This window comes from Hippichthys cyanospilos, chromosome 1 (genome assembly GCF_059441005.1).
Source record: "Hippichthys cyanospilos isolate Australia breed blue-spotted pipefish chromosome 1, RoL_Hcya_1.0, whole genome shotgun sequence".
NCBI lineage: Eukaryota > Metazoa > Chordata > Actinopteri > Syngnathiformes > Syngnathidae > Hippichthys > Hippichthys cyanospilos.
In genome coordinates this window covers 4,722,040-4,749,391 of record NC_142369.1, presented here as the reverse complement: position 1 = coordinate 4,749,391, position 27,352 = coordinate 4,722,040, and the positions used below count along the sequence as shown (strand labels likewise).

General features: G+C 43.0%; 2 protein-coding genes across 6 annotated transcripts; one reads left to right on the top strand and one right to left on the bottom strand.

The window, feature by feature from the left end:
* The first annotated feature begins 681 nt into the window (after positions 1-681).
* dlg4b (discs, large homolog 4b (Drosophila)) lies at positions 682-18,382 on the top strand. Of its 5 annotated transcripts, XM_088416902.1 has the most exons (20): positions 682-720; positions 816-926; positions 3,211-3,281; positions 3,879-3,998; positions 8,448-8,498; positions 8,974-9,098; positions 9,899-10,068; positions 10,134-10,270; positions 10,346-10,496; positions 11,951-12,219; positions 12,287-12,389; positions 12,696-12,792; positions 13,821-13,997; positions 14,070-14,107; positions 14,172-14,210; positions 15,214-15,315; positions 15,993-16,165; positions 16,243-16,352; positions 16,425-16,516; positions 17,708-18,382. In XM_088416902.1, exons 1-20 carry the CDS (start codon positions 702-704, stop codon positions 17,812-17,814), a joined length of 2,262 nt encoding a protein of 753 aa, XP_088273028.1. In that variant the 5' UTR covers positions 682-701; the 3' UTR covers positions 17,815-18,382. The 5 variants fall into 5 exon arrangements, with proteins under 5 accessions (XP_088273028.1, XP_088272946.1, XP_088273113.1 ...); XM_088416820.1 differs by having other exon boundaries at positions 13,821-14,107; XM_088416743.1 differs by lacking the exons at positions 682-720; positions 816-926; positions 3,211-3,281 and adding an exon at positions 3,602-3,619.
* On the bottom strand, positions 18,380-27,352 carry LOC148428708 (rano class II histocompatibility antigen, A beta chain-like). The gene is made up of 6 exons (XM_088417202.1): positions 27,219-27,352; positions 24,937-25,209; positions 22,829-23,045; positions 22,695-22,762; positions 20,050-20,163; positions 18,380-19,978 (listed from the first exon to the last, which is right to left on the bottom strand). The coding sequence occupies exons 1-6, from the start codon at positions 27,271-27,273 to the stop codon at positions 19,953-19,955; spliced, it is 753 nt and encodes a 250-aa protein (XP_088273328.1). The 5' UTR covers positions 27,274-27,352; the 3' UTR covers positions 18,380-19,952.

Genomic DNA, 27,352 nt, shown 5'->3' with positions numbered 1-27,352 from the left:
CCATCCATCCATTTTCCAGAGCTGCGTATCCCCATAGGGGTCGCAGGCGCCTATCTCAGCTGGCTTCGGGCAGTAGGCAGGGGCGAACAACCATTCACGCACCAATCATTCCTATGGACAATTTAGTATGTCCAATTCACCTGCCATGCATGTTTTTTGGAGTGTGGGAGGAAGCCGGAGTGCCCGGAGAGAACCCGCGCGGGCTCGGGGAGAACATGCAAACTCCACACAGGAAGGCCGGAGCCACGTGGATTTGAACTGGGACCTTTGAACTGTGAGGCGGACGTGCTATTCACTGTGCCACCGAGCCGCCCCGAATCTATTTGTTTCGGTTAAAAACAATTTGATGCAAATGTGTACTTTTCGATGCAAAACCTTTACATATGCTAACATATACAGTAGATGGATGGGTGGGTGGGTGGGTGGATGGAGGGATGGATGGATGGATAGACAGACAGACAGACAGACAGACAGATAGATAGATAGATAGATAGATAGATAGATAGATAGATGCTATTTAGCTAGCAAGGTAGATAGCTAAATACAATAGATGCTATTTAGCTAGCAAGATATAGGTAAATACGATAGATGGATTGATGCCTTAGCTGCAGTTGAGCTGAGCTTTCAACAGACTTCACTACCCAGCATGCAATGCATCGGGCAAATCCCTAAAGAGGATTTCCGTGGGACGACAGGACAACATGCCGCTGAAGCGAGACGGTGAGAGCTGCTTTTTAAAAAAAAAAAAAAAAAAAATTGTAATTTTTCCCCAAATGCACCTTGTCCCGTATGGGGGCTGATGAAAATCTTTGCAGACACTCAGCGGGCGTTGCAGCTGATGGAGGCCTGCGCCGACGGGGTCAAAGGCAGAGAAGCCGAGAAGCTGCTCAACATCTTCCAGAGTGACTTGTTTCAGGCCTTGCTCGGTACTGCTATTTCACATCTCGCCCCGGACGCTAGCGTCCGCATCGCGTGTTGTGTTTATATACGTTGTGTACTGTGGAGCGAAAGTCTACCCCCCCCCCCCCCCCCGTGCTCAATTGGCCGGTTTGGAGGAAGAAAACACAGGATGTGCCCGTGATGCTGATCACTTCCAAACTCAATGTTAAATTGGAGTTTGGTGCACCTGCCACTTTTAACCCTTGTGGCATTATGTTACAAATTATTGAAATTCCTTTGATTTTTTTTTTTTTTGTTAAATATCATAAAAGAATAAATGAGAAAAAAACACTAGGGAGCTGAACTTTCCAGCAGATGATAAAAATATGTAAAATTTCAAAATGCAACAAGTCTGACCTTTCTATGTGATTGCAGCTGGACGTGCAAGATTTTGTGCACAAAAATAATCATTGTTCAAATTTTGGCCCATATAAAACCATTACAATTACGATTTCTTGAATTCATTTTAATAGGATTTATCACATTGATTCTCCTGCGATTTTTGCAACATTCCGTTGAGGCGGTCAAACTATGTCAGCAAACAGAAAATTCTTTATTGACTTTATTGTTTCACCTCAAGACAGTAGATGGCAGTAGCGACCAGTTTAAAGCGTCATTACAAGCGTCAGGAAACAAAGATAGACCGTAGCATTTTTCAATTTTTTGTGAGTGTTACCTACATATGTATGGATAGAAGTGACGCCACTGAACAATTTGAGTGGTTGAAGGAAAAAAATATCCATATATAACTTTAATTATCATGCATTCTAAAAGCATTTACAAAATTAGGGGGAAAAAAAATCAATGTGCGAAGTTTGCAAAGTGTGTGCACAAGGTTAAGACGCAAGGTAAAAATGACTCTCAGTCTAATATTTACATGACAATATTTACTCGATGTAAAATGTGGAAGACAGCCTTCCAGAACATCTCGTTCGAAAAAATTAAGGAAGGAATCACCTTTCTTGCTTCCTTTACGTTCCCCCCTCTCCTTGCTTCTTTCACATTCTTCCCTCCCCTGCTCCTTTCACATTCCTTCTTTGCCTCCTTCTTTCCTTCCTTCCTTCGTTACTACCCACCTTCCTTCTTTCCTACCGTACTTCCTTGCATCCTACCATATATCCTTCCTTTCTTCCCACCTTCATTCCCCTCTCCCTTCCTTCCTTCGCATGACTTTCTTGTTTCCTTCTTTTCTACATTACTTACTTCCTATCGTCATTACATTTCTTCTCCTCCCACCTGCTTCCTTTCTTTCTTCGCGTGCCTTTCCCTTACATTCCTTCCTTGCGTCCTTCTTTCTTTCCTTCCTTGCTTACTACCCTCCTTCCTTCATTCTTTCTTTCTTTCTTTCCTTCCTTGCTTCCTGCCCTCCTTCCTTCCTTCTTTCCTACCTTACTTCCTTGCTTACTACCCTCCTTCCTTCCTTCTTTCCTTCACATCCCTTCTAAACTTCCTTGCTTCTTGCGTCTTTCTTCCTTCCTTCATTCATTCATCCCTTTCTTGCTTAAGACACTCCTTCCTTCACATGCCTTCCTCGCTTCCTTCTGTCTTACCTTACTTTCTTGCTTCCTACTGTCATTGCTTCCTTTCTCCTCTCCTTCATCCCCCTGCTTTCTTTCTTCCTTCCTTCACTTTCCTTGTGTCCTTCTTTCCTCCCGTCTTTGTTCACTACCCTCCTTCCTTTCTTCTTTCCTTCCTTACTCCTTCCGTACGTCTTTCCTTTCTTCCTTCACATGCCTTCCTCGCTTCCTTCCTTCTTTCTTAACTTACTCGATCGCTTCCGACCGTCATTACTTCCTTTCTTCTCTTCTTCGTTCCCCCTGCTTTGTTTCTTCCTTCCCATTCCTTCCTTCACGTTCACCATTGCGTCCGTCTTTCCTTCCTTCCTTCCTTCTTTCCTTGCGTCCTTCACATGCCTTCCTTGTTTCCTTTCTTCTTTCCTAAGTTACTTCCTTGCTTCCTACGGTCATGACTTCTTCAATCCCCCCTCATTAATTCCTTCCTTGACATTCCTTCATTCCTTCTTTCTTACCTGTATTTCTTGCTTCTTACCTTCCTTCCTTGCTGGTCTACGACAGAGTGTGGAGAAACATAATTAGAGTTGGACTTTCTGACTACTACAAGAAGAGAGCTAACCCTAAATGTCCTACATCTATGGACGAATGTCTATGTCGCATGTGCGAGGTTTTTGCAAGGCTTCTACTATGGCCCCTTCTTCACTCGTCGGTGCAAATAGCGTGTAGCCAAGCACTAAAAATGTCACCATTTGCGCAGACATCCAGGAGTTCTACGAGCTGACGGTGTGCGAAAGCCAAGCGGCCAGCCGTCCGCAGACACCTGTCCAGGTACTTGCAACAGCCGCCCGCCGTTCCTTAGCAACAGCTGCATCGCACCATGGCAACCAGCGCAGTCCCCTCCCCTCGTCTCCTTCTCTGTCGTCAAGGAGGTGACCCCCCCCTACAGAAAATAACACTCGATGCACCCCCCCGCCCCCCACCTCCTCCTCGTTGGCTCATTGTCGACAGACGGTGGGAAGCGGAGGAGGAGAACAGCGGAGGGGGGGGGGGCACAAAGCACGATCAAAATGTGTGTGTGTGAGCGTGTGTGAAAATGTGTGTGTGACTGTGTGTGTGTGGGGGGGGTGGGGTGGGATATGGACTGCCTCTGCATTGTCACCACCAAGGTAAGAGAGGAGCCACACACACACACCAGCGTGCTCATGTGTGTTTTAACGCAGCTCGGCCGCATTTACACCCGCGCGCGTGTCGACTCGAACATACCACCGGTGCGTCTCCCACTTCCTGCTCGCCACTCGGGTCACACAAATGTCGGAAGACGGCGCCGCCGGCTGTTTCCGGGTCACGCTAGTCGCCGAATGCTAAAGCTCACTTTGTGACTGTGTGTGTCTTTGTGCCCCCCCCCCCCCCCCCCCCCCATCGTAGAAGTATCGTTACCATGACGACGACGACGACCAGCCAAGCCCTGGAAACGTGACTGACGGACACGCCCCCGAGTTTGCGCGCACACACCTGGACACCCTCGCTCAGCCTGCTGCGCTCACTGTATGTACCCCCCCACACGCACACACATATGCATGCACACACACACATGCGCGTTTCTGCCTGTCGCCATAGCAATGGGCAAGAAAGGGGGGATGGGGAGGGGGTCTCCATGGCAGCACTCTTTTTCGTGTGTGCGCGTGTGACATCACACAGGGGAGGTGATTCCTGGCACGGGTGGGGGAGGGGCTAGAGAGGGAAAAGAAACGCAGTGGTTGAGTTGAGCACAGCGAGCGGGGGAGGATGAGGATGAAGATGACGAGCGCCGAAGAGCATCGTCTTCTCTTCGCCACATTTGCTCTTTAGTCCGTTTTTTTTTCCATCCCCCCGGATGAGCCGAGTCAAGCGTCACGGCGAGACCTAACGAGGCCGCTCCGTCGTTCATCTTTATGTAACCCCCGCCCCTCCCCCTAGCCCCCCCTTACCGCGAAGGGGGCAAGACGCCGCCGAGACAGGAAGTGATGTTCGTGTCCGTGTGGTACGCCAAGAAGATGGGACGACGCTTCATCAACAACGTGCGCAGAGCCAAGAGACACAGGCAGCGGATGATGGTAACGTTAACGCGTGACCTTTTGCCCGGATCGGATTTTTTTCTTTGGAGGGGGGGCGGTCGTTTGCGACGCGGGGTTTTGCGTTTTTCGCCCGCCAACGGGCTTCCTCCTACGTTGCGAAATTTTCGAGAGATCCGCCCCCTCCTCCTCATCGTGCCGTGAACGTTCGTTTTTTGACCTCGACGCACACACGCACGAAGGTGTCATGGGAAACCGTGTGTGAAGTGTAACTAACATGGCTGTTACATAATCACCGAGTCCACAACGTCCTCCTCCTCCTCCTCCTCCTCCTCCTGGACGGTGTCATCTGCTCGTCCATCTACCTGCCGCACAGTCGTCACAATTCGTTACCTCCACCAAGCAGCTTTAGATGCTATCATAGGAAAAATTGATTTCCATTCTTTACTTTGAATTGCAATGTGTAATATATGTGTAGTATGTATGACAACGCTGCCATCTAGTGGTCACAGTTATCACGACAGTGCTCAATTGGCTTAATATTAGATAAGCGCTTGTCAAGGGTGTCAGCTACCCTCCATAACAAAATGTATTTGACCAGAATTGTATTATTATCCCTTCACATTTCATCCTTTCTTCCTTCCTTCCACCCTCCACTCCTTCCTTCCTTCCCTTCCTTCTTTTCTTTCCTACCTTCCTTAACATCCATTCTGTGAATCCTTCTTCCTTTCCTTCCTTCCTTGCTTACTACCCATCTTCTTTCCTTCACATTCCTTCCTTCTTTCTCTCTTACTTCCTGCTTCCTACGGTTCTTCCTTCCTTGCATGCTACCATCCTTCTTTTCTTCCCTCCTTCCTTCCACCTTCCATTCCTTCGTTCACGTTTCTTTTACCTTTCTTTCCTTCCTTCTTTGTTTCCTCCCTTCCTTCACTTTTCATCTGTGCATCCTTCTTTCTTCGTGCATCCTACCATCCTTCCTTTCATCCTTCCTTCCACCCTCTTTCTTCACGATACTTTTATCTTTATTTCCTTCCTTCCTACCTTCCTTCACATTTCTTCTGTGCATCCTTCTTTCTTTCCTTCCTTGCTTGTTACCCACCGCCCTTCCTACCTTCCTTCCTTGCTTCCTTCTGTCCTTCCTTGCTGGTCTGTGAGAGAGTGCAGAGCAACATAATCGAGGAAAGACAAGAAGGGAGCTAACCATGAGTTTCCTTCATCTATGTCTTGAGATTTGTGGGGATGTATGTCGATGTGGCATGCGTGTAGGTTTTTCCAGGGTTCTTCTATGGTCCCTTCTGGGGACATGTTTGTAGTCTTACTGTTTTTTTTCCCTTCTTCCTGTATCACTTTTTTTTTTCATCTAAGATCTCAGGAAGCGTTTTAGAGGGTATCTCTCTGTTCCACAGTCCTTCCATCCTCTTTTATTCCTTCCTACTTTATTTCCTACTTTTCTTCACATTCCTTGCTTCTTTTGATTCCTTCCTTACTTTCTTCCTTCTTTTTTGCATCCTTCCTTCATTGCTTCCTTACTTCTTCCCCTCTTTTGCCTTCTACATTCTTTCCTTGGCATTTTACTCTTTCTTCTGTCTGTCCGTCCTTCAGTCATTTGTTTTTCCTACCTTCACATTGCTTCCTTCCTTCCTTTGCATTGCTTCCTTCCTTCCTTTGCATTGCTTCCTTCCTTCCTTTGCATTGCTTCCTTCCTTCCTTCCTTCCTTCTTTAGTTACTTTTTTTCTCTCTTGCTTCCTTACTTCTTTCCCTCTTTGCTTACCTCCTATGTTCTTTCCTTCATGTTTCTCCCTTCTTTTTTTCTGTCCTTCCTTCAATCCTTCCTTTCTTCCTACCTTCTTTGCTTGCTTCCTTCTTTGTATCCTTCACATCCCTTGCTGACTTTCCTACACGCCATCCTTGGTTCCTCACTTCTTGCCCTCCTTCCTTGCTTTCTTCCTTCTTTCTTTGCATCCTTCACTTTCGTTCCTTCTTTGTTTCCTTCCCTTCCTTCTTCCTTGCCTCCTATCTTTCTTCCTTCACATTACTTCTTTCTTTGCTTCCTTCTTTCCCTCCTTGCTTGTCTCCCACATTCTTTCTTTCACATTTCTCCCTATCTTCCTTCCTTCCTCCCTACCCTCCTTCACATTCCTTCCTTTCTTCCTTCCGTATTCCTTCCTTCCTTGCTTCCTACCTTTCTTCTCTCACATTCCTTCCTTCCTTGCTTCTTTCATCTCCTTGACTCCTCCTTCCTTCTATCTGTCCCTTCCTTCAATTATTCCTCTCTTCCTACCTTCACCTTCCTTCCTACCTTTCTACCTTCACATTCCTTTCTTCCTTGCTTCCTTACTTCTTCCCTCTTTCCTTGTCTCCTATATTATTTACTTCATATTTCTTCCTTCCTCGCTTCCTCCTTTCTGTTCTTTCTTCACATTCCTTTCTACCATCCTTCCTTTCTTCACATTCCGTGCTTCCCTCCTTCCTTCACATTCTTCCTTCTTTCTGGTCTGTTTTCTGTGATTCTTTTGTAATTCTTTTGTAGTTTTTAATTTATTTTTAGAAGTACTAGCGAATGGAATGCTACTTTCCTTCTATAAAATATTACTAATGTCCCATGGATTGATACCTCTTGACTGAGGGACAAACATGTTTTTTTGTTAGCGTTAGATACATTTAACATGGGTTGTTAGTAGAGAGTCTTCTTTTACTATCTACAAGCGCATTTCGGGATCTTTTATTTTGGGGGTAGGGCTCAAATCATCTGTAAAATATTTCATGTGAATGTGGTAAAGATGAGTTTGAGTTTTTTGGGGAGGGATTTCAGTTTCTATCATATCATTTCGGTTATTCATGTCACCAATGATAATGGTACCTCTACTTAGGAACGTCTATTGTTATGAAAAATTCCACTCATGAAATGCCGGTGGACACATTTTTGTAACGAGAGAAAATTCAAGGTACGAAAGGTGACGTTGATGCTATATAATGAGACACAAGACACCAGCATTCATGCCAACAAGACTCTAATGTAATACGTTATCACAACCCGTAATTGTTACCGTTTTTGATGCATTTTTATCATTTATTAATATGCCGGCTTGCCCCAAAGGTGACACTAGTTTTTCGCACCGATGTTTAATTTTCGTCTTTACTTGTTTCATCCACACTTCTAACCAACAATTTACACCGTAGAACTGAAACACACCAAATTGAAATTAGTTATGGCTAACATTGTATTTATTCCCGTAAAAACACAAATGTAACATACCACTATGGGCTGTCGCGTCTGACGTTCTCATTGTTGGCATGGAGTTAGCACTTTAGCAATGACGTCACACAGGCCGCACTTCGTATGACCCCAAACTAAACTCAAGTAAACTTACATGCTCAAATTTTCCCCCCAAAAATCAATATTATTGCCCCTGTGGACTTATACGGTAAAGGTGCTGCAACAATTGGTGCAATTGGTGTGATTCATCTAAAAGGTTTTGGAGCGTATTTTTATTATTTTTTTTACGTGGTATATTTTGGTTACTATGCACTAATGTAATTCTAACATGTATTTGTAACCATTTTGATGCATGTTTATAATTAATTCATTTAAAGGGTTTTGAGCAATTCTGGGGTCTTGGAACGGATTAGGCTATTTACATGTAAAAAGTGTCTCTTTTTATGAAAAATTTAATTTACCAGATTACTTCCGTGAACTAATTCATTACTTAAGTAGGGGTACCACTGTATTTCATCCCCATAATAAAGTATATACTGGTGGAAGAGCCATCTCCAGGCGGACGTGATGTCATAGCAACAGCCGTCAGCAGTTACTTGAAAGAGAGAGACTCTCGCTGCGGCCGCCTGGGCCCCGAAGGCGACTGTTGCCATGGCAACCGGTCCACAGAAGTGGGCGTGGGGGTGTGCATGGAACGCTATTTAACCCTTGACGTGTTTTCACAGATGAACGGATCGGAAGGAGAGCTGGAATATGAGGAGATCACGCTGGAGAGGGTGAGCAACACTCACACACACACACACACACACACACACACACACACACACTCCACCACATAGTCGTTGTTATGCACAGTTAATGCTTGTTCCAATTTGAAAACTGTTCATCTTAAGCAAAACCATAATCCCAAATGGCATGCTACATGCTAGTTTGACAGCACCCTCTGATGCTAGCTCTGATTATTTGTTTTGAAGAAATGTCAAAACTTCCTGTTCAGTTAAATTAAATACACGCATGCTTAAATCTGCCTTAAAATATGAGCTTTAATTATCATACATTTTGTGCCCTTTTTTTTGTGCGTAAATTATTTCACAGACTCCCTGCAGTCGGGCCACCAACCTCCACTGCTTTACAGGCCACACTCATACTTTTGGCCTTTATATTTTTTGGGGAAAAAAAAGCCTCTTATATTTGGGGGATTCTCGTACGGTTTGCTATATTTTTCTATCTCACGCTTGTGTGCTCGCTTAGGGGAACTCCGGCTTGGGCTTCAGCATCGCAGGAGGAACCGATAACCCTCATATTGGAGATGACCCGTCCATCTTCATCACCAAGATCATCCCTGGAGGAGCCGCCGCCCAGGATGGACGTCTGAGGTACGTGAGCTGTCAATTACCGCTATTCGTGTTAATCGCGGGCAGTGAATGTAATTTATTTATTTCTTTTTAATAGAGTGGAATATGATTGACTAATTAGATGTCAATCACTGTTTTATGTTGGGTTTTTATTTTTTTTAAACCATCTTGGTATGCATGGACGATAAGGGCGAGGTTTTTGTCTTAACAGTTTTGGACCTGAGCATCACGCTGGAGGACATGACATGTCTCTGTGTCTAAACCAATAAATAAGCATAATTTTGATGATGATGTCGCCACTTCTGGGAGGTTATTGGACAAAACTTTGCCAATCGAAATCAAGTCGTGATTCTTAGCGCGCCCCCTGTTCCCCTTTTTAGATCTTACAAGACGGCTCTCAAAACATGAATTAGAAAATGGCGAATGTGCTCGTTTTTGATCCAAAACACATCATTTTGCTCATTTTCCTTCCCTCAATCTTTCCTTTCTTCCTGTTTTCCTCACTTGCATTTTTCCTTCTTTCTTTGCATCCTTCACTTCTTCCCTCCTCTTTGCTTTCTTCCAAGGATGTCAAGGATGTCATCTACATCTAGAAATGTTTTTGATGAGGATTTTTTTTTTTCATTTTTTTTTATTACTATTTTAAAAGACGAGAATTCCTGTCCATGGCACTGAAAGAGTTAAGAAGCAAGAAGAATGATCATGTATTTCTTCAGTTATTCATTCATTCGTAATAACCGTGGTACATTTTTCGTTATCTACAAAATGGTTAACATTTTGAACAAAAAATAAAAGACCAACGCCGGCGCGTGGGCTCGCAGGGTGAACGACAGCATCGTGTTCGTCAATGACGTGGACGTGCGCGAGGTGACTCACTCTGTGGCGGTGGAGGCCCTGAAGGAGGCGGGGCCAGTAGTGCGCCTCTACGTGCTGAGGCGACGCCCGCTCGGCGAGCACGTCACCAAAATCAAGCTGATGAAGGGACCCAAAGGTAGGAGTGGCCGCGTCCCAATTTGCCTAGGAGTGACCTTTTTTTTTTTTTTTTTTCGCCGACAGGTCTGGGCTTCAGCATCGCCGGCGGGATCGGCAACCAGCACGTCCCCGGCGACAACAGCATCTACGTCACCAAGATCATTGAGGGCGGCGCTGCTCAGCGCGACGGGCGGCTCCAGATCGGCGACAAGATCCTGGCCGTATGTCTCTCCACTTCTGAACTTTATTTTCTTCTTTTCAAAACGTACGCGTTTTTACGCATTTGACCCCTGCAGGTCAACCATTTGTCCCTGGAAGACGTCCTGCACGAAGACGCCGTGTCGGCCCTGAAAAACACGGGAGAGGTGGTCTACTTGAAGGTGGCCACACCCACCTCGCACTACATTCACCCGGCCGAGCGATACAGTCCCCCGGACCTCACCAGCTGTACGTCCGCCTTTGCCGCCAAACCGCGTCGTATGTTCGAATGAGTTGAGCAGCTTCACCTATACAAAAGTAGTGCCTTGGTGCCATCTTGTGCCATCTATAGGGTATTAGAAATCTTTTTAGGGGCGTCATTTTACATCCCAGTCAGGATATAGATCATTTTTCTTTATAAATTAACTTATTCATCCCAAAGATCTGTCTGTCCATCTGTCCTCCTGTCCACCCATTCATACACAGACAGTCAATCTACTTTGCTAGCCAGGGATCTAGGTAGTTAGTGATCTTGTTAGCTAGCTATGAATCTACCTTGCTAGCTAGTGAGGTCCAAATCTTTATTATCTATCTTGTCAGCTAGCCAGTTAACTGGCTAGGTATAAATCAAGCTTGCTAGCTGGCGAGGTAAAATTCTACATTAATCTATCTTGTTAGCAAGCTGTTTTGCTGGCTTGCCAGCTTCTTACCGTGCTATTCTTCTAGCTTGCTAGCTGGCAATGGACAAATCTATCAGTTTATTTATCCTGCTAATTGGTGATGTTTAAAGCCATCTTTCTTGCTTTCTAAAGAGCTACTAGGTATTTTGCTGGTTAGGCATCTTGATAGCTAGCTATGAATCTAGCTTGTTAGTTTGCAAGGTACAAATATATTTGTCTTTCTATCTTGCAAGCTCGCTAGCCAGCTTGTTAGCTATCCATTAATTTTGCTTACTAGGTATCGAGGTACAAATCTATATTGTTAGCTTGTTATCTTGCTGGCTAGCCGGCTTCTTACCTAGCTATTAATCTAGCTTGCTCGTTAGCAAGGGACAAATCTATCCGTTTATTTATCTTGTTGGCATTGTTTGAATATACATATCTTGCTTGCTAGATAGCTAGCAGTTTGTTAGATAGCGATTAATTTAGTTTGCTAGCTAGCAAGGTACAAATCTATACTGTATACCTATCTTCTTAGCTAGCTATTTTGCTGGCTAGCTGGCTTCTTATTTAACTATTAATTAGCTTTCTAGTTAGCCAGGTACAAATGTTCTCTCTTTAGCTTACTAATTACCGATGTCTAAATTCATCTTGATTGTTAGATAGCTAGCATCTTGTTAGATAGCTATTACTCTAGCTTGCTAGCTGGTGATAAAGCTAAAAGATTAACTAGCTATTAATCTTGCTTGGTACAAATCATTCAATTTATCTATTGATCCATCTTGCTAACTAGTTTGCTGTCTTGCAAGCGAGCTATCTGTCTAACTGGCTAGCTAGGTATCTATTTTCTTAGCTGTCCATCCATTGGTGTTAGGGTAAAGGAGGGTCGGAAATTGTTAGCAGCAATTTTCTCTGATGTTTTTGGCATGGATTTAAAAAAAAAAAAAACAGAGCATGCTATGAATCAAATTATCCAGTGGTTGAAAAAGTAGCATTCACAATCCTAGTTTGCATGGGTCTAATTTAAGCGATGGTCTTTTCCAGCCTACATGGAGCCGGACTACATGTGCGATTACCCGCAAGCCCTCCCGCCACCGTCCCCGCGCCGCTACTCGCCCATCCACCGCGGCATGCTGGGAGAGGACGACTACGGCCGTGAGCCCCGCCGCGTGTGCGTGCAGCGCGGCGCCAGCGGCCTGGGCTTCAACATCGTTGGCGGCGAGGACGGCGAAGGCATCTTCATCTCCTTCATCCTGGCCGGGGGGCCGGCCGACCTCAGCGGAGAACTCCAGAAGGGCGACCAGATTCTCAGCGTGCGTGACACGCACGCGCCAACGCCGTCTCTTCGCATTTATGGTAACAATGTGTGTGTGTTATCAGGTGAACGGCGTGGATCTTAGGTTTGCCACGCATGAACAGGCCGCAGCAGCGCTCAAGAACGCCGGGCAAACGGTTACCATAGTAACACAGTACAGACCTGAGGGTGAGTACAAGCATTAGCATCCAAAATCTTTGGGTTTCGTACGATTTTGGAAATTTCCTTTCCAGTCTTAACAGAAGTACTTCTCGAATTGCATTCTTCTGGTTCTAAACATTCTTCGTGCTCTTGGTGCTCGGCTCCGAGCTCATTTGCCAAGCAATAAAAGACCATTTTAAGATACTTTCATGTTATTATTCAACAAATAGTTTGCTGATAAAGTGATAACGAGCGTCTGTTTGCGTAAATGCGATTGTTTGTTCTCCGTATATGTGCATTTACGCGTCTGTTTATCCATGTGTGTATGTGTAGAGTATAGCCGCTTTGAAGCCAAGATCCACGACCTGCGTGAGCAGATGATGAACAGCTCGCCGGGAAGCCTGCGGGCCAACCGCACCTTCTACGTCAGGTGACACATGCACACGTACGCGCACACACACACACAGATGAATCCAATTCAAACCTAAGATCTACAACCTAGTCTTGAACCTCATAAAGAGGTCTGGACATGTGGGGCCCACCAAAAGGGCCCTACAGGGACAAGAGGTCCTCACAACGGCAGCAAAAGCTGGAATATACAGTAAGCCCCACCATGTAGCCAAAACAAAAACACTCACACATTTGTTTGACTATCTTAGTGGGGTCATCTCATTGACAGAATGAATTTCTGAGACCCTGACCACAGCCAAACTAATGCAAATGTCAACTCTAAAGCCACGACTTGACATGCGTGGCCCAACAAAAGGGCCTCACAAGGACAAGAGCCCTCCCCCCCACAAAGATAGCAAACACACACACAGACAAGGATGGTTGTTTGCCAACCTTAATGGGGGCTTCATATTGGCATAATGCTTTTCCTAGCTCCTAATCCTTACCCTAATCCCAACTATAACTTGACCCTCAAAAAGAAATGTGGATTTGTGGGGCCCTTCACAGGGACATGAGGCCCCCACAAAGATAGCATAACACACAGACACACACCTCTTGTCCTTGTGAGGTCGTTTTGGTGGGCCCCATGTGACTGGACCTCTTTTTGAGGGTCAAGACTTGTTTTTTTAATTTTTTTTCTTGTTTTTTTTTTTTTCTGAGTCAAGACTTGGTTTTAGTTGGGGTAGGGGTAAGGATTAGGAGCTAGGAACTGCATTACGTCAATGGGACGACTCCCACTAAAGCTGGAAAATTTTCCAACAAGGTTAGGGTCCTACATTTACATCATGCGTTTCCTAGCTCCTAATCCTTACCCCAACCCCAACTAAAACCAAGTCTTGACTCAGAAAAAAACTGGGGCCTAGCAAAAAGGCCCCACAAAGGCCAGAGGTCCTCACAACGACAGCAAAAACCCAGAAAATGAGCCCCAACACGCGGCAAAAACGGAAACAGGCACGCTCAAGTCGGAAGTGAGTCGGCGAGGGGCTGACGCCATGGTGTTGGTCAAAGGGCCCTGTTCGACTACGACAAGACGTGGGACTGCGGCGTCCTGTCCCAGGCGCTGGACTTCAACTTCGGGGAGGTGCTTCACGTGATCGACAGCTCGGACGACGAATGGTGGCAGGCGAGACGCGTCAACCAGCAGGGGGAGCTGGAGGAGCTGGGATACATCCCGTCCAAACACAGGTCAAACACTCTCGCCGCTGCCTTGACTTCGCCGATGACACCGCGTGTGTTTTATGCGCCTTTGCGTTTCAGAGTTGAGAGGAAGGAATGGTCCCGGATGAAGACTCAAGGTGAGTTGTGAGCAACGAGGGCGTCGAGGGGCACCGCGTGACCGTTGTGCTTGTCCGGTCGCAGGGCTGGTCCTGAGCTACGAGGCGGTGGTGCAGACTGAAGGTGGGTTACTCACAGACTATGAGTAAACTCGTATTAGCATTAGCATGCTAGTGATTACCTTCGTGGGTCAGCAAACATGAAGTACCATTTAGTTCATAGGTGTCGAACTCCGGTCCTCGAGGGCCGGCATCCTGCATGTTTTCCGGGTTTCTTTCCCCAACACACCTGATTCAAATGATTAGCTCATTAGCAAGCTCTGCAGGAGCTTCCAAACATGTAGGATACCGGCCCTCAAGGACTGGAGTTTGACACCTGTGATTTAGTTCACATCTAGATTATGTCGATTTACATTACACACACCAAAGTGTCCTTAAAGGCACTTACACACGATGCTCCAACTCCTGTATATTTCATCAGTAAACCTGAGTTAGCATTAGCATGCTGGAGATTACCATTTAAGATCGATCGAAAAATAACTACTCTTTAGTTCACACCTAGATCATGTTCTATGTACATTACAAATGTCAAAGTGCCCATAAAGTCACATACCTACAATGGTTAGACCATGTTCCATGAGTAAACTTGCAAGTTAGCATCAGCGCGCTAGCGATGACCATTTAAGGTCAATAAACATTAGCTGACATTTAGTTCAGTCATACATAATTTTCATGTACATTACACATGTCAAAGTGTCCTTAAAGTCACATACAGACAGTGGTTCACCAATTTTCCATGAGCCGCCTTTTAGCTCATATGAGGTGGATAACTTCCTGTTTTTCTTCTTCTTGACAAACAGACTGCGCAAGCTGACTACCCCCTACTGATTTAAATTTGGACGTCGAAAACGAAGCCCAAAAGATCAGACTTATTCAATTGTCATGAAATTTTGTCTTTTTTTTTAAACCCTGCGCGAGCAATTACTACTTTCCTACTATCCAGGTTTTTGCTGCTCTCTTGTGGTATTCCAAGAAGATTGAGTTTTTTAGTGAATATCTGATTGTTTTTTCATTGGTCATTCAGAGTCTACAGGAAATTAGATACAGAGTAACTTGTGTCTCCGCAGTGGACTACGCCCGACCCGTCATCGTCCTGGGACCCACCAAAGACCGGATCAACGACGACCTGCTCACAGACTTCCCGGACAAGTTTGGCTCCTGCGTGCCACGTGAGTTGAGAGGGAGGAGCCGCTAGCTCGGCTTAAAACGCAAAAAAAAAAAACATTTTTATAAAAGAAGTCTTCATTTGTGTAGCACAAAACATTTGGGGATTTTTTTTCCTTATTGGTCATCAAATCAATTCAATGATTCACAAAATCGCTCATAAAAAAAGCCATCGAACGCAATTAATCACGGTTAATTGTGGAAAATGTTGCGATCAATTTGTAAATGGCATGACGAAATGATCATTTTTATTTCGTAATATTCAATTTATTGTTCAGTTTATTCGTTATTTAAGATGCACCAATTGGAGTAACGCTCCCAGTAGGTTCTTGCGACCTACAACTTTTAACAAACAACAAACCTTAAGGAAGACAACAAACTTTTACTTGCGAGGTGAGCGGACAAACATGTGCACTTTTCCAGATCTTCTAGCGTTCTAGTTATGCTTTACCCTAAAAGATTAGGGGAGACATTTTGACAGGAAGGTAACAATCAGTTTCTGATAGTGGGGGATGTAAGTGAAAGTCCATACACTATCAGTCCATATAATCACTGCTATCTTCTCTCCCCGGAACATGGTGACACTACCAATGTTTGTGTGGATATATACAGTACATATATATTTGAAAACAAGAAAAACACATTGCACTTGCACCAATGTGACGAGCCGGCATCTCGGCAGACACGACTCGCCCCCGCAGGGACTACGAAGTGGATGGGCGGGACTACCACTTTGTGGCGTCGCGCGAGCAGATGGAGCGGGACATCCAATCACATCACTTCATCGAGGCGGGCCAGTACAACAACCACCTGTACGGCACTTCGGTGCAGAGCGTCAGGCAGGTGGCCCGGCAGGTGAGAATGGCGACCGTCGCCCGGCTCCACTCGCCATTTCCGCGGCGACGCCCGCACCTCTGCCTTTGTGCGCGCAGGGCAAGCACTGCATCCTGGACGTGTCGGCCAACGCAGTCAGGAGGCTGCAAGCCGCTCACCTCCACCCCATCGCCATCTTCATCCGACCCAGATCTCTGGAGAACATCCTGTGAGTCCGTCGGGGGGGGGGGGTGCGCCCGCACCGCCCATCTTTTCATTTCGGACGCCTGTCTTTGTCTAGCGACCTGAACAAGCGGCTGTCTGAGGAGCAGGCCAGGAAGGTTCTGGATCGAGCCATCAAAATGGAACAGGACTTCCTGGAGTGTTTCACGGGTAAATAAAGTGCTTCACTTGACAGTGCTTTACTCTGACTCCAATTGACACGGGGCCATCAAAATGATATTTATTGGAGATAAATATGAATACTCAAAGCCTTCGATCACTTTTAATTTTTTGAGATATTGTGCAGCCCCCAATATCTCTTGTAACCTCTTATATTATGGGTCAAACTGACCCGTTTGAAACTTAAAGTTGAACGTAGTTTTTCTGTACTTCATCTTTGCTTTTCTATTAAAAGAGGCATTTGTATGCATTTTTGTTGTTACTTGACATTTTTACAGTGCTTTTCATACAGGTAAAAATGACCCCAAAACTTTTATTATTATTATTATATGTAGTATACTTAGATATTATATGATGGTTTCAAATTATTTCTGACATTTTTACAACTTTTTTGATATGCAATACCCGGGTCAAAATGACCCAATAATTTTTATTTTATAAATATATATATATACCAGTATATTGTTTTATTTAATACTGTTGATATTTTTACAAAGAAAGTCAAAATGAGCCAACATTTATTATTTCATGATTACTTTCAAACAGTGGTTATTAAAGAATGGAATAAGATCTAACTTCTTACTTTCTTATCTTCTTTCTTATCTTACTTATCTTATCTTCTCTAATCTTACTTTCTTTTCTCGATATAGAAAGGAATCCAATCTTTCATATGATACAAAGTGATATTGTTTCTGTCTTGAAAGATGCGTCAAAATTCTGGAAATCAGGCATTCTAGGAGTTGCCTTTTCAGATAATGCTTGACAATGAAAAATATTTTCAAAAAAGATCATTGTCAAATTAAAGACTAAATGTATTTTTTTCTGCTGAAAATGGTTAAAGAAGCTTAAGGACTGTGAAATCATATCCACTTTTCAATTGTAAAATCGTCCATCTTTTATTTTGAATGCGCATTTTCCATCCCGTATAGCTTTCATGTAAACTGAAATGCCCGTTTTTGTTAGAATCGCAAATGTCATCGATCCAATTTCCATCGAATGGAAACTTCGAAATTGGCAGCATCCTCATCCAAAGCGTAGCATGCAAGCGTTTGGTTCTTTATACTCATATATGAAGCTTGTTTTAAATCAATCTTTTGCGGAAAAGCTTAATTCCCCAAGCTACATTTTGGTATCATTTTTCAATTGTTCAGTTTGTAAACAAAGCGCTTTGTGTGTGTGTAGCCATCGTGCACGGGGACACCTTCGAGGAGGTGTACCACCAGGTCAAAGTGGTCATAGAGGAGCAGAGCGGCCCGTACATCTGGGTGGTGACCCGAGAACGCCTCTGATTGGTCATCGGACGCCCCCTACTCCTCCCACCCCCAACTCCCGCGCACATGTTTGTGTATCCATGGCAACGTTGGAGCGGGCCGAGTATGATTTGTGTAGAGTGTAGGTAATGTGTAATTTATATTCAACTATTTATTTACAGATTGATTGATGGATGGATGGATGTGCTAGACACACGCCGCGTTGCGTGCGTAAATACAATGGGGCTCAAACACACACACACACACGCACACACACACACACTAAATTCAGGGCTATGAGATCACATGATGCTTTGCTTCGAGCACAACACTGGGTCATGCCCCCCCCCCCCTACATTCCCCTCCCCACATGGACTGCATCTCCCACAATTCCTTTGTGCAACACTGTGGCCACCTCATGGCTCCGCCCCCTCGATTGTACAGCACAGAGACTCAGTGAGCTAATGCTAACAGCTAACGACTGTCAATCGACACTTCCCGGTGATTCCCCGCCGCCGCTGCGTCGGCGGGAGGAAAGACGGCAAAAGAATTTGTGGACATCTTGGAATAAATTGCTAAAAAAAAAAAACAAACAAAAAAAAACTAAGGACAAGTCTCCCAATTTATTACTGTGCTAACAGAACCACAGCAGCAGGCGAATTAACCTGGTGTGCATGTGGATGTGGATGTATAAATATATATATATATATATATATATATATATATATATATATAATTTACACACACACACACACACGCACACACACACACAGGTACACATACACACATGCACCGTATATACCAGGTTGGAATCAGTAGGATATTAGCAGCCAGAGGAATTGCTAACAGCAGGTTTTGTTAAACTAGGTTGTAGCATATTATTTTCATTAAAAGAAGCAAGCAAACCGAACAAGCGTCCGAATCCGTTAAAGATGAGATTTCTTCAGTGTTAAGAATTCTTAAAACACACCAGTTTGTATTGTTTACATAAGTGTTTTCTAATTTTTGAAATACTTGCTTTTAAACCGGAAGGCCGCGCTGTATTTCCTGTTTACGTTCTTCGTTTGTCATTGAGGTTTTAGCGGTGTTAGTGTTAGCCAGACTGACCAGAACTAGCAGACTGACCCAATGTTTGAGTCCATCCTTGTTCACACGCAGGGCCATTAGGAAGACATTTATTTGTGTTAATAATTCTTCAAGCGCTTTATTTTTTAATGTTGTTATATCTTAATTTGAAAATGTTTGCTTTTAATCTGGAAGGCCGCGCTACACTTCCATTCCCTCTTTTTACCTTCCCGAAACGATTGGCCATCTCGTGTGGCGTTTCCGCGTCCTATAGATGTCGCCCTATCTCCCGATCCCGCAAACGTCATTGACAGCGATTAAATTGTGTCGCGTTGTCCGCGTAGTCGTTCTGCACTAAGAAAGGTAAAAGAGCCGCAGGCTGCCGATCCCCGGTCAAGACCAAGGGTGTCCAACTTCAAGGACCACCCCTATCCTGCATGTTTTAGCTTCTCAAATGAAGGCACTTGAGGGGGATGTGAGATTTGAACATTGTTTCTGTAGGCATCGGAAAATCAAATTGAATGGTTTTCATGTCATAAAAAAACAGGACGGTTTTGTGTTCAAATTAAGAGCAAATCAATTGGAACATGAAGGAATTTGTTGCTAAATAGCGGGATGCATTATAGACTGTTTTAGGACATACCGTGTAGCCTGTTGTATCCAAGTCTAGCCTCATATGGATTGTTGGAGGCTGATCCAGTCATTTCTAACGTAGTCTAGTTTTCTGTAGTTGCTTCTCCTCATTAGGCTTGCTGACGCCTATCCAAGATGTCTTCAGGCAGTAGGCAGGGGTCACGATGAAGTGGTTGCCAACCAATTGCAGGGCACACAGAGACTAACAAGCATTCACGCACCCAATCACATTTAAGGATAATTTAGAGTGTCCAATACACATACCACGCATGTTTTCGGGCTGTGGGAGAAAACCAGAAAGTCCGGAGAGAACTCCACACAGGAAGACCGGAGCAATCTGTTCTAATTTCATTAAAAAAAAAAAAAAAATGCACCATTGTGAAGCTAAGAAGCGATCCAATCGATGAATCACTCAGTGCAAGCATTTCGGATCTTGATGAAAGGCGGCAAGGCCAAAGCAGGCTGATCCAGGAGCTGGCTCAGTTGCTGGGAACCAGAATGCGACCTAGTCCAAAAGGACACAGCAGAAGAAGAGTCAGAAAGACGTCACGTGACGACGAGCTGAGCCGGTCTCACCGTGACACTTCCTGCGGTAGTACACGAAGCCTCCCAGGCCCAGGACCAGACCCAGGGTCAGTCCGGACGCTCCGATGGCCAACTTATTTTTCTCTGACTTTGGGAGGGACGGATCTGCCCGGAGCCGGGGGACACAGGCGCACAAATAAGGAGCGTGAGAAAAAAACGGTTGATTAAGAGTGAGACAGGTGAGTAAGTGAGACACAAGTAAGACAACTGAGAGCGAGACAAGTGACAGAGAGACAGACGAGCGCAATAATTCACAACAATAACACGGCCGACTTTACCAGTCCCGGTTTTGTTTCGTACTGATAAGGGCATTCTGGGATGCGTATCAAGTAACCAATGAACGCAGCCCGAATTTGCATCTTTTCGCGGATTGGCCGTAGGCCAGGAAATGCAAGGCAGAAGTGTTTTTTTTTAATTCCCTGATTAAAGACGAATTTTACTCAATTCAACCTCAGCAATACTTAGTTTCACTTATAGTGTATGTGATAGATGAAATTTAGACAAATGTTAGTGAAATTGTCTTCTCTAGTTGTAGAGCAGGAAGTGATGAATGAGAACAGACATGCACCATTTGAGAGTCATGCAAAGCATGATAGTGCCATCCAGTGGACATGATGACTAATTGCAGACTCCTCCCCTGTATTAAACATGATGCTTTAGGTCAGTGGTGTCAAACAAATTTTTATTTTGGGCCGCATTGTAGTGATAGTTTCTGTCAGAGGGCCGGAATGACTGTGAATTCAAATACATTTTAAGTGTGTTGATCACACATTTACCAAGATTTGATATCAGAAACCAGCAAAAATTGTTCAAAAGACATTTGGAGAATAAGAAAATGTTTGTTTTTTCTTCCCCCAAATTTTTAAAAGTTAAAGACAACTTGCAATTTTGGTATTTTTGTCAGAAACCTGAAGTCGAATCAGCATTTCAAGGGCCACAAAAAGTGTGCTTTAGGTATTCGAACCTAAGGTTAAACCCCTTAGCTGGCTTTGTTTTTGTGTTACACTTATATTACTGTGTTGTGCTTTAATTGCGGTGTAACTGTAAAACCACAGGCATGGTGTTAACTAATAGTGTTAAAAGAATTAGTATATGTGCAGAGAGGATAGACCAGCGCCAGACCAGAACAAAAGGCAAATATCGCCCTCTGGTGGTGGAAGAAGGTTGGGCAATAATACACTGACAAGACCGACCGGCTGACCGATAACGATTTCGTCTGGCTCTGATGAATGACAATTTTCGGACCAGCAAAAAAAAGAAGAAAAAAAGATTCCCATCTCTGGAGCCTGCATTTGCAAACCTTAAACGCCTCTGAAAAATATTTACCGCCACCTCAGCTAAAATTTAAATCCAGCAGCCTTCAAGCCAAAAATTTCAGGTTTTGTTTCTAACCTTAGATCATAGAGCTAACTAATAATAATGTTATTAGCTTGATCTATGATCAAATGTTCGAAACTAAAACATTTTTTTGGCTTGCCATGATGCTGGATTTTAATTTTGGTTGGGGTGGTGGTACTCGGCGAGTTAGCTAACATTAGATCTGCAAAAAAAAAGATTTCAACTCCAAAATTTACTTTAGTAAAGTAAATACAAATGTAAAAAAGGCAATTTAATTTTTAAAATATAAATTACAAGAAAAAATAAGAACAGTTGTGACTCTGTGTTAAAATGTTAAACGAAAAAAAACGTCAGAATAATACCAAAAAGTACAAAAAAAGCCAAGAAAAAAAGTCAAAAGAAATCATTTTAAAATGACGTAATGAGAAAATTGTCAAAATGATTTAAACCAAAAACTCAAAATCTTTCAACTTTACTAGGAAACAAAACTTTGCAAAACGTCCGAATAAAGATGCACCTTTATGCGAAAATAAGTCAAAAATGTTACAAAAAAAGAAAAAAAAATACAGCACGAATTAAGTGCTGAAACAAATAGTTGGAATTTTAGAGTGAAGTTGTAGCAAAAAGTTGGAATTTTAGAATAAAGTTGTAGCTGCGATCACGATTACTTTGAATTACACAACCAAGAAATTACGTGCTTAAAAAAACAATACAACGGAACCGTAGGGAATGTTGTTTCAGACATGCCGCTAGAGGGAGCCTGCATACCAACAATTTGAACGCTAAAGAACTTCTCAGCTTCCACAGAATTTAACTGGCTTGCTCACGTTTACCCGTGCTTTACTCGCTGTCGGCGACCATCTTGCATTGCCAAAGTCCAGCTCGCGGAACCCGAATACTCAACATTGATGTCTCCTTGCACGTTTATGTTGTTGTTGTTGTTTTTTTAAAATCTAGAGAGAAAATGCCACAATGTATGGCGTACAGTCGTACCAATAGGCGTCAAGCGCGACATGCACATTTCATCGGTAGGAAATTACAAGGTCTCCTCTAATAAAGATGTCACCAGAATCAACAATTAAATGAAATAATTAGGTATTAAAAAGGTCATTGGGGAAACATGAACGTGATTTACGTAAGTCAGGATTCATAATAGGGATAATATAAACTGATCGGTCGATATAAGTTGATATGGTTCCTGTTACGGTGGCAACGTAAGATGGCCGCCAAAGTAAAATAGTTTCAACCGAGACAGGTGAGCGAGTGAGCGAGAGAGAAGCGAGAGAGCGGGTCGTTACCCCAGTCCACACGCAGAGGTTTGTCCAAGCTGGCGTGCTCCACCACACACGCGATATTCTCTCCGGACCTTGGAGAACAAACGGCTGGCGTCAGTTGCCTTCCTCTGCGGGTTCGGAGCGGACGGCGGACTCACTTGGGCGTGTAGAGCAGGTGAGAGTGGAGCTGATAGTACCAATCGCCGTCGGGCAGCTCGTCGGTTGACGTCACATCCGACGTCACTTCCTGGTTGTCCCTCAGCCATGTAACGCGCACGCGTTTGGGGTAGAAGTCGTATACAGTGCACACCAGAATGCCCGCACTACCGCCGTCGTCGGGAGACGACTCCCAGTGAAGCCGGACATGAGGCTTGACTGTGACGCGTCACGCAAGAAAAAAAAAAAATAGCGCCGGTATTACATTCAATTACTCCTAGATTAATTGGCTCCCAATTACAGATGTGGTCGTTTAGGACAATGTTGTTCCAGTAATTTTGTGTTTCTTGAACGCATATTCGGAACACGCCACATGGGAATTGTTCCACTTGCATACGTGTTCGACTCGTAATAAAGTCCCTTCTTAAAACTATATCAGGCAAAAGAAAATTATTCGCAAGCAAAACGAACAGACAAAACACAAGAGTAAAAAATTACACTAAAAAAAACAAACGAAAATTGTTTTCAAAGAAAAAACAAACAAAAAAGACAACGTCCGAGGGTAAATCATAAACACAAAAGCAAACCAACAAAACATAATTACCGTCAGTGCTCTTAAAAAATGTCAACGCAACACTAAAAAACACAAAAAGGCAAACTTATTCACACACACACAGGAAAAAAAAACATAGGCCACTACGGGATCTAATGAAGTTACTCCTCTGTCGTGTGCTTTAGTTTTGTTTTTTTTGTTTTTTTGTTTACATAATATTTTCTTTTGTCTGTCGTTGTGTTTCTTTATAAATATAATCTGACATTTTGTGTATGATTATGTTATGTCAGTTTATGTTATGTGTTTTTCAATCTGATGTTTTTTCTTTTGCAATTACCTTTTTTGTTTGCATGTTTTTTGCGTGTGTGTGCGTGTGCGTGTGCGTATGTGTGTGTGTGTGATTTGCATTTCAGGACCACAGTAAATAACGGCATTCAAACATTCTCCCCAAATTGAAGACTTTTTCCCTCATCGCTTGAAAGTTATACACACTTGAAGGAAAACTATTAAAATAGTTCAATTTTCTGCCTGGTATACATTCCAAACTTTAAGAAACAATATATTATTTTATTATACCTTTAAATTATTAGTCCGATTAATCGCCTATTGCACTTTTATTCTTAATTTTTGTATAGAAATGTTGCGTTGGATACTAAAGCACCCTGTGGAAGTGGTATGCAGGCTCCCTCTGGTGGTTGGAAAAAGTATACTTAATTTTTATTTATTTTCATAATCATTCGGAATCTTCCAGAAAAGTTTTGCTTTGAATTTCAATGCGATTTTTATTTCACTTTTATGTGAATTACATTTTGAAAAATCATGTTAGTACTGTGGCCCTGAATTTGCACATCACACAAACCAAAAACTAAGCAAATAAAAAAGGTAATCGCAAAAAAAAGGTCTTACAAGAGAGATGGACACAAGAAAAAAAGAAACAAATAAGATAAAAGATGGACACAAGAAAAAAAGAAACAAATAAGATAAAAGATGCAAACAAGATAAAAGAAGCAAACAAGAAAAAAATGGACAAATAGAAGCAAACTAGAAAAAGGATGCAAACAAGAAAATTGATGCAAACAAGAAAAATGATGCAAACAAGAAAAACGACACAAACAAGAAAAAAGATGCCAACAAGAAAAAAGACACAAACAGGAAAGATAGCTAACGAGCATAAAAATTGTGTTTATTTTCTTGTTCGCTTCTTTTCTCTCGTTTGCATCTTTTTTCTTGTTTGCTTCTTTTTTCTTTTCTCTCCTTTAAGGTGTTTTAGTTTTTTTTGTTTGCGATAACTTTTTTGTTTGCTTAGTGTTTTCTTTGTGTGATTTGCACTTCAACAACCGTCTTGTTTGAGCTATTTAATAAGTGTAATGTTCGATGCGTCGTTTTGGCTTCCATGAATGTATGAAATGTATTTTTTGACGAGCTGCTATAATTTTAATGTTTTTCATCATACGGCTATTTGGAGAGCTGAGTATATATTTTTTTGTTCGTTTTTTTTTTGCTAATAGCTGGTTGTTAGCGTTTGTATGTGGGTGGATGTTTCAAGTGTTTCTGTACCTGACTTGGTGAGCGCAGCTTGATAGTCGCTGAGAACGGTGACTGCACAATAGGCTTCCTTTCGGGCTTTCAGATCGTTGATGAGGTCTGTGTTTTTGTTCAAGGCGTCGGCCTGCTTGACGCCGAACTCCGTGTAGCCGACGAGCTTCCCCAAAGTGCTGCTGAAGCGCAGATACTCCACTTTGTTGTAGAAGTGCGCCTCGATGAACTCGATGTCATTCAGCTGCGTCGAATTGAACACACAGCGATCTTCCGTGTGGTACATGTAACCATCTGCACGAACAAATCACGCCATGAGTCCGTGCGTCTTGATTTCGATCCGTGTGTCCATGATTGTGTGTGTGTTTATATGTGTGCGTGTTTGTGTGACGTGCTTGTGTGTGTGTTTTATCAATTTGTGTGTGTGTGTGTGTGTGGGGGGGGGGGGGGGGGGCTATATGAAGCAACAACATATTTATATTCAACCCTATCCTTAACTCTAAACTGTGTGATTTTTAATTGGTGTCCCGTGAGTTTGAATTGTTTTGCTGCGAGAATTGTGTTTCACTTGAGATGATTTGAAATCCGTGCGGGAATGTTTCCTGTGGTTTCTCGCTTTGGGTACCAAACGCTTTTCTTTGGGTTTGACTTATAAACTGCAAATTGAGATGAGGTCAGATCAAGCTACCAGGAAAAGTTAAGTCGATCCACCAGTAAAATTTCACCTTCAGAAAGCCAGTTTTTAAAATTCACTCCCATGTTTTAAATCAGTTTTTCAAAGTGAGGTCCGCAGACCCCCGGGGGTCCGTGGCCTGACTGCAGGACTTCCGTGAAATAATTTGTGTGTTTTGAAACTGATTTTAGTTGATCTTTTAACGTTACAGATTTTTGCCTCGTTTGGCTTAGTCTTTGTTTTTTGGCGCCGCCTCTGGCCGCAGTCGGTAGTGCATTTTTGTGGTGAGGAAGGACGGCCTTCAGTTGCTGTCGGTGCGCAAGCGTTGCTCCTTCTCTTTGTCAGCTCCCGCCCACGAGCGCCTGTGATGCTTTCTTGTTTGGAATGTTGTCATTTATGCTAGTACCCCCAAAATGAGTGGTTTGTTGGTCCAACTTGTGACTGTAGATAACATGCTGGCTTGTGTTAGCTTCTGTCTTCAGCGTCTTGTACTCGTTTAGCTCGTTAGCAATTCCGTTTGTGCTAGGTATTTCCTTTTGGCAAATGTTAGCATATGCAAATGTTTTGTATTAATAATCTTACTCATTACAAAGGAATATCATTTGTTATATGTTTGATTGAATCCGAGCAATTTGTGTACATTTAGTAAGATATATACATTTTGCATATGGGACTTACTTGAGTTATATTTGGTGTATTTTCTCTTCCTTTACTTTTTTTTACGATATAAACGAGTGAGAGCCCTGTTCATTTTATTTTATATTACATTGTGACCGTACTCATGACTCTTCGATAATGTAATCAATTCAACCAGTTTAATATATTTAAAAAATTACGGAAATTTGTCAAATTGCGTTTTTTTGCATTCGCTCCCATGTCTACAACGGCTTGCTGGCAAAGCTAAAGCGGTATTTTATTTTATAATGCTGTTTTTGACTAAAAACGGGAAATCGAAACGGTTTATTCTAAGGAGGTGTGCACTTTGACAATTTTTATTTTCTACAAATATGCTTGTAGTCAAATTGAATATGTCGCTGAGTAAAAAGTACTTTTAATCGCTCATCAGGCTTCACTGAAGAGTTGGAGTCGTGCAAGTGAGACTTGTGTTCAAAAGACTGCGTTTTGCAGGTTTTCGATTTGCAGTCACAGAAAAAAAAAAACAAACACAATTTAGAGTTGTACTCGCACAAAAACAATTCAAACAGTTAAGTTAGAAAGTTGGAACTTTTACAGATACAGCCCCACACGCAGTCGTAGGGTATGCGCACTTACGCTAGCGCTCAACTGTTTTATTTCTTACATCGCAAAAATGATGATTTATTTTTGTATCAGTTGAATTGGACAGGTCATATGTCGCATCACACTGAAATAGTTTTGGGAGGGTTTATCTCTTTTTATTGTCAGAACAAAAAGCTGAAGAAAGGTTTTGGTGTCTTCTCAAACCGCCTTTTTTTACCAAGTTAATTTGAAATCAGAACATATTTAGCGTTTTCTTTGTTTTTATTTTGTACAGTAAACGTGCGGCTGACTGTTTGCAGGTATTTGAACGCAGTATCATTTCGTAGCATAAAGTACAGGATGCAGTTTTCTACAAATTTTCTACATATTGTATGCAAATCGGCGTACGTACCTGCCATGTAGAAGGTGAGGAAGAGGAGGAAGACCACCTGAACCGACAAAGCCATGTTTTCCTGGTCCAAGCCAAGTTTAGAAATAAAATGCTCCGATGAGGAAGTGACTCTTCAAAAAAAGAGAATAGTTTGG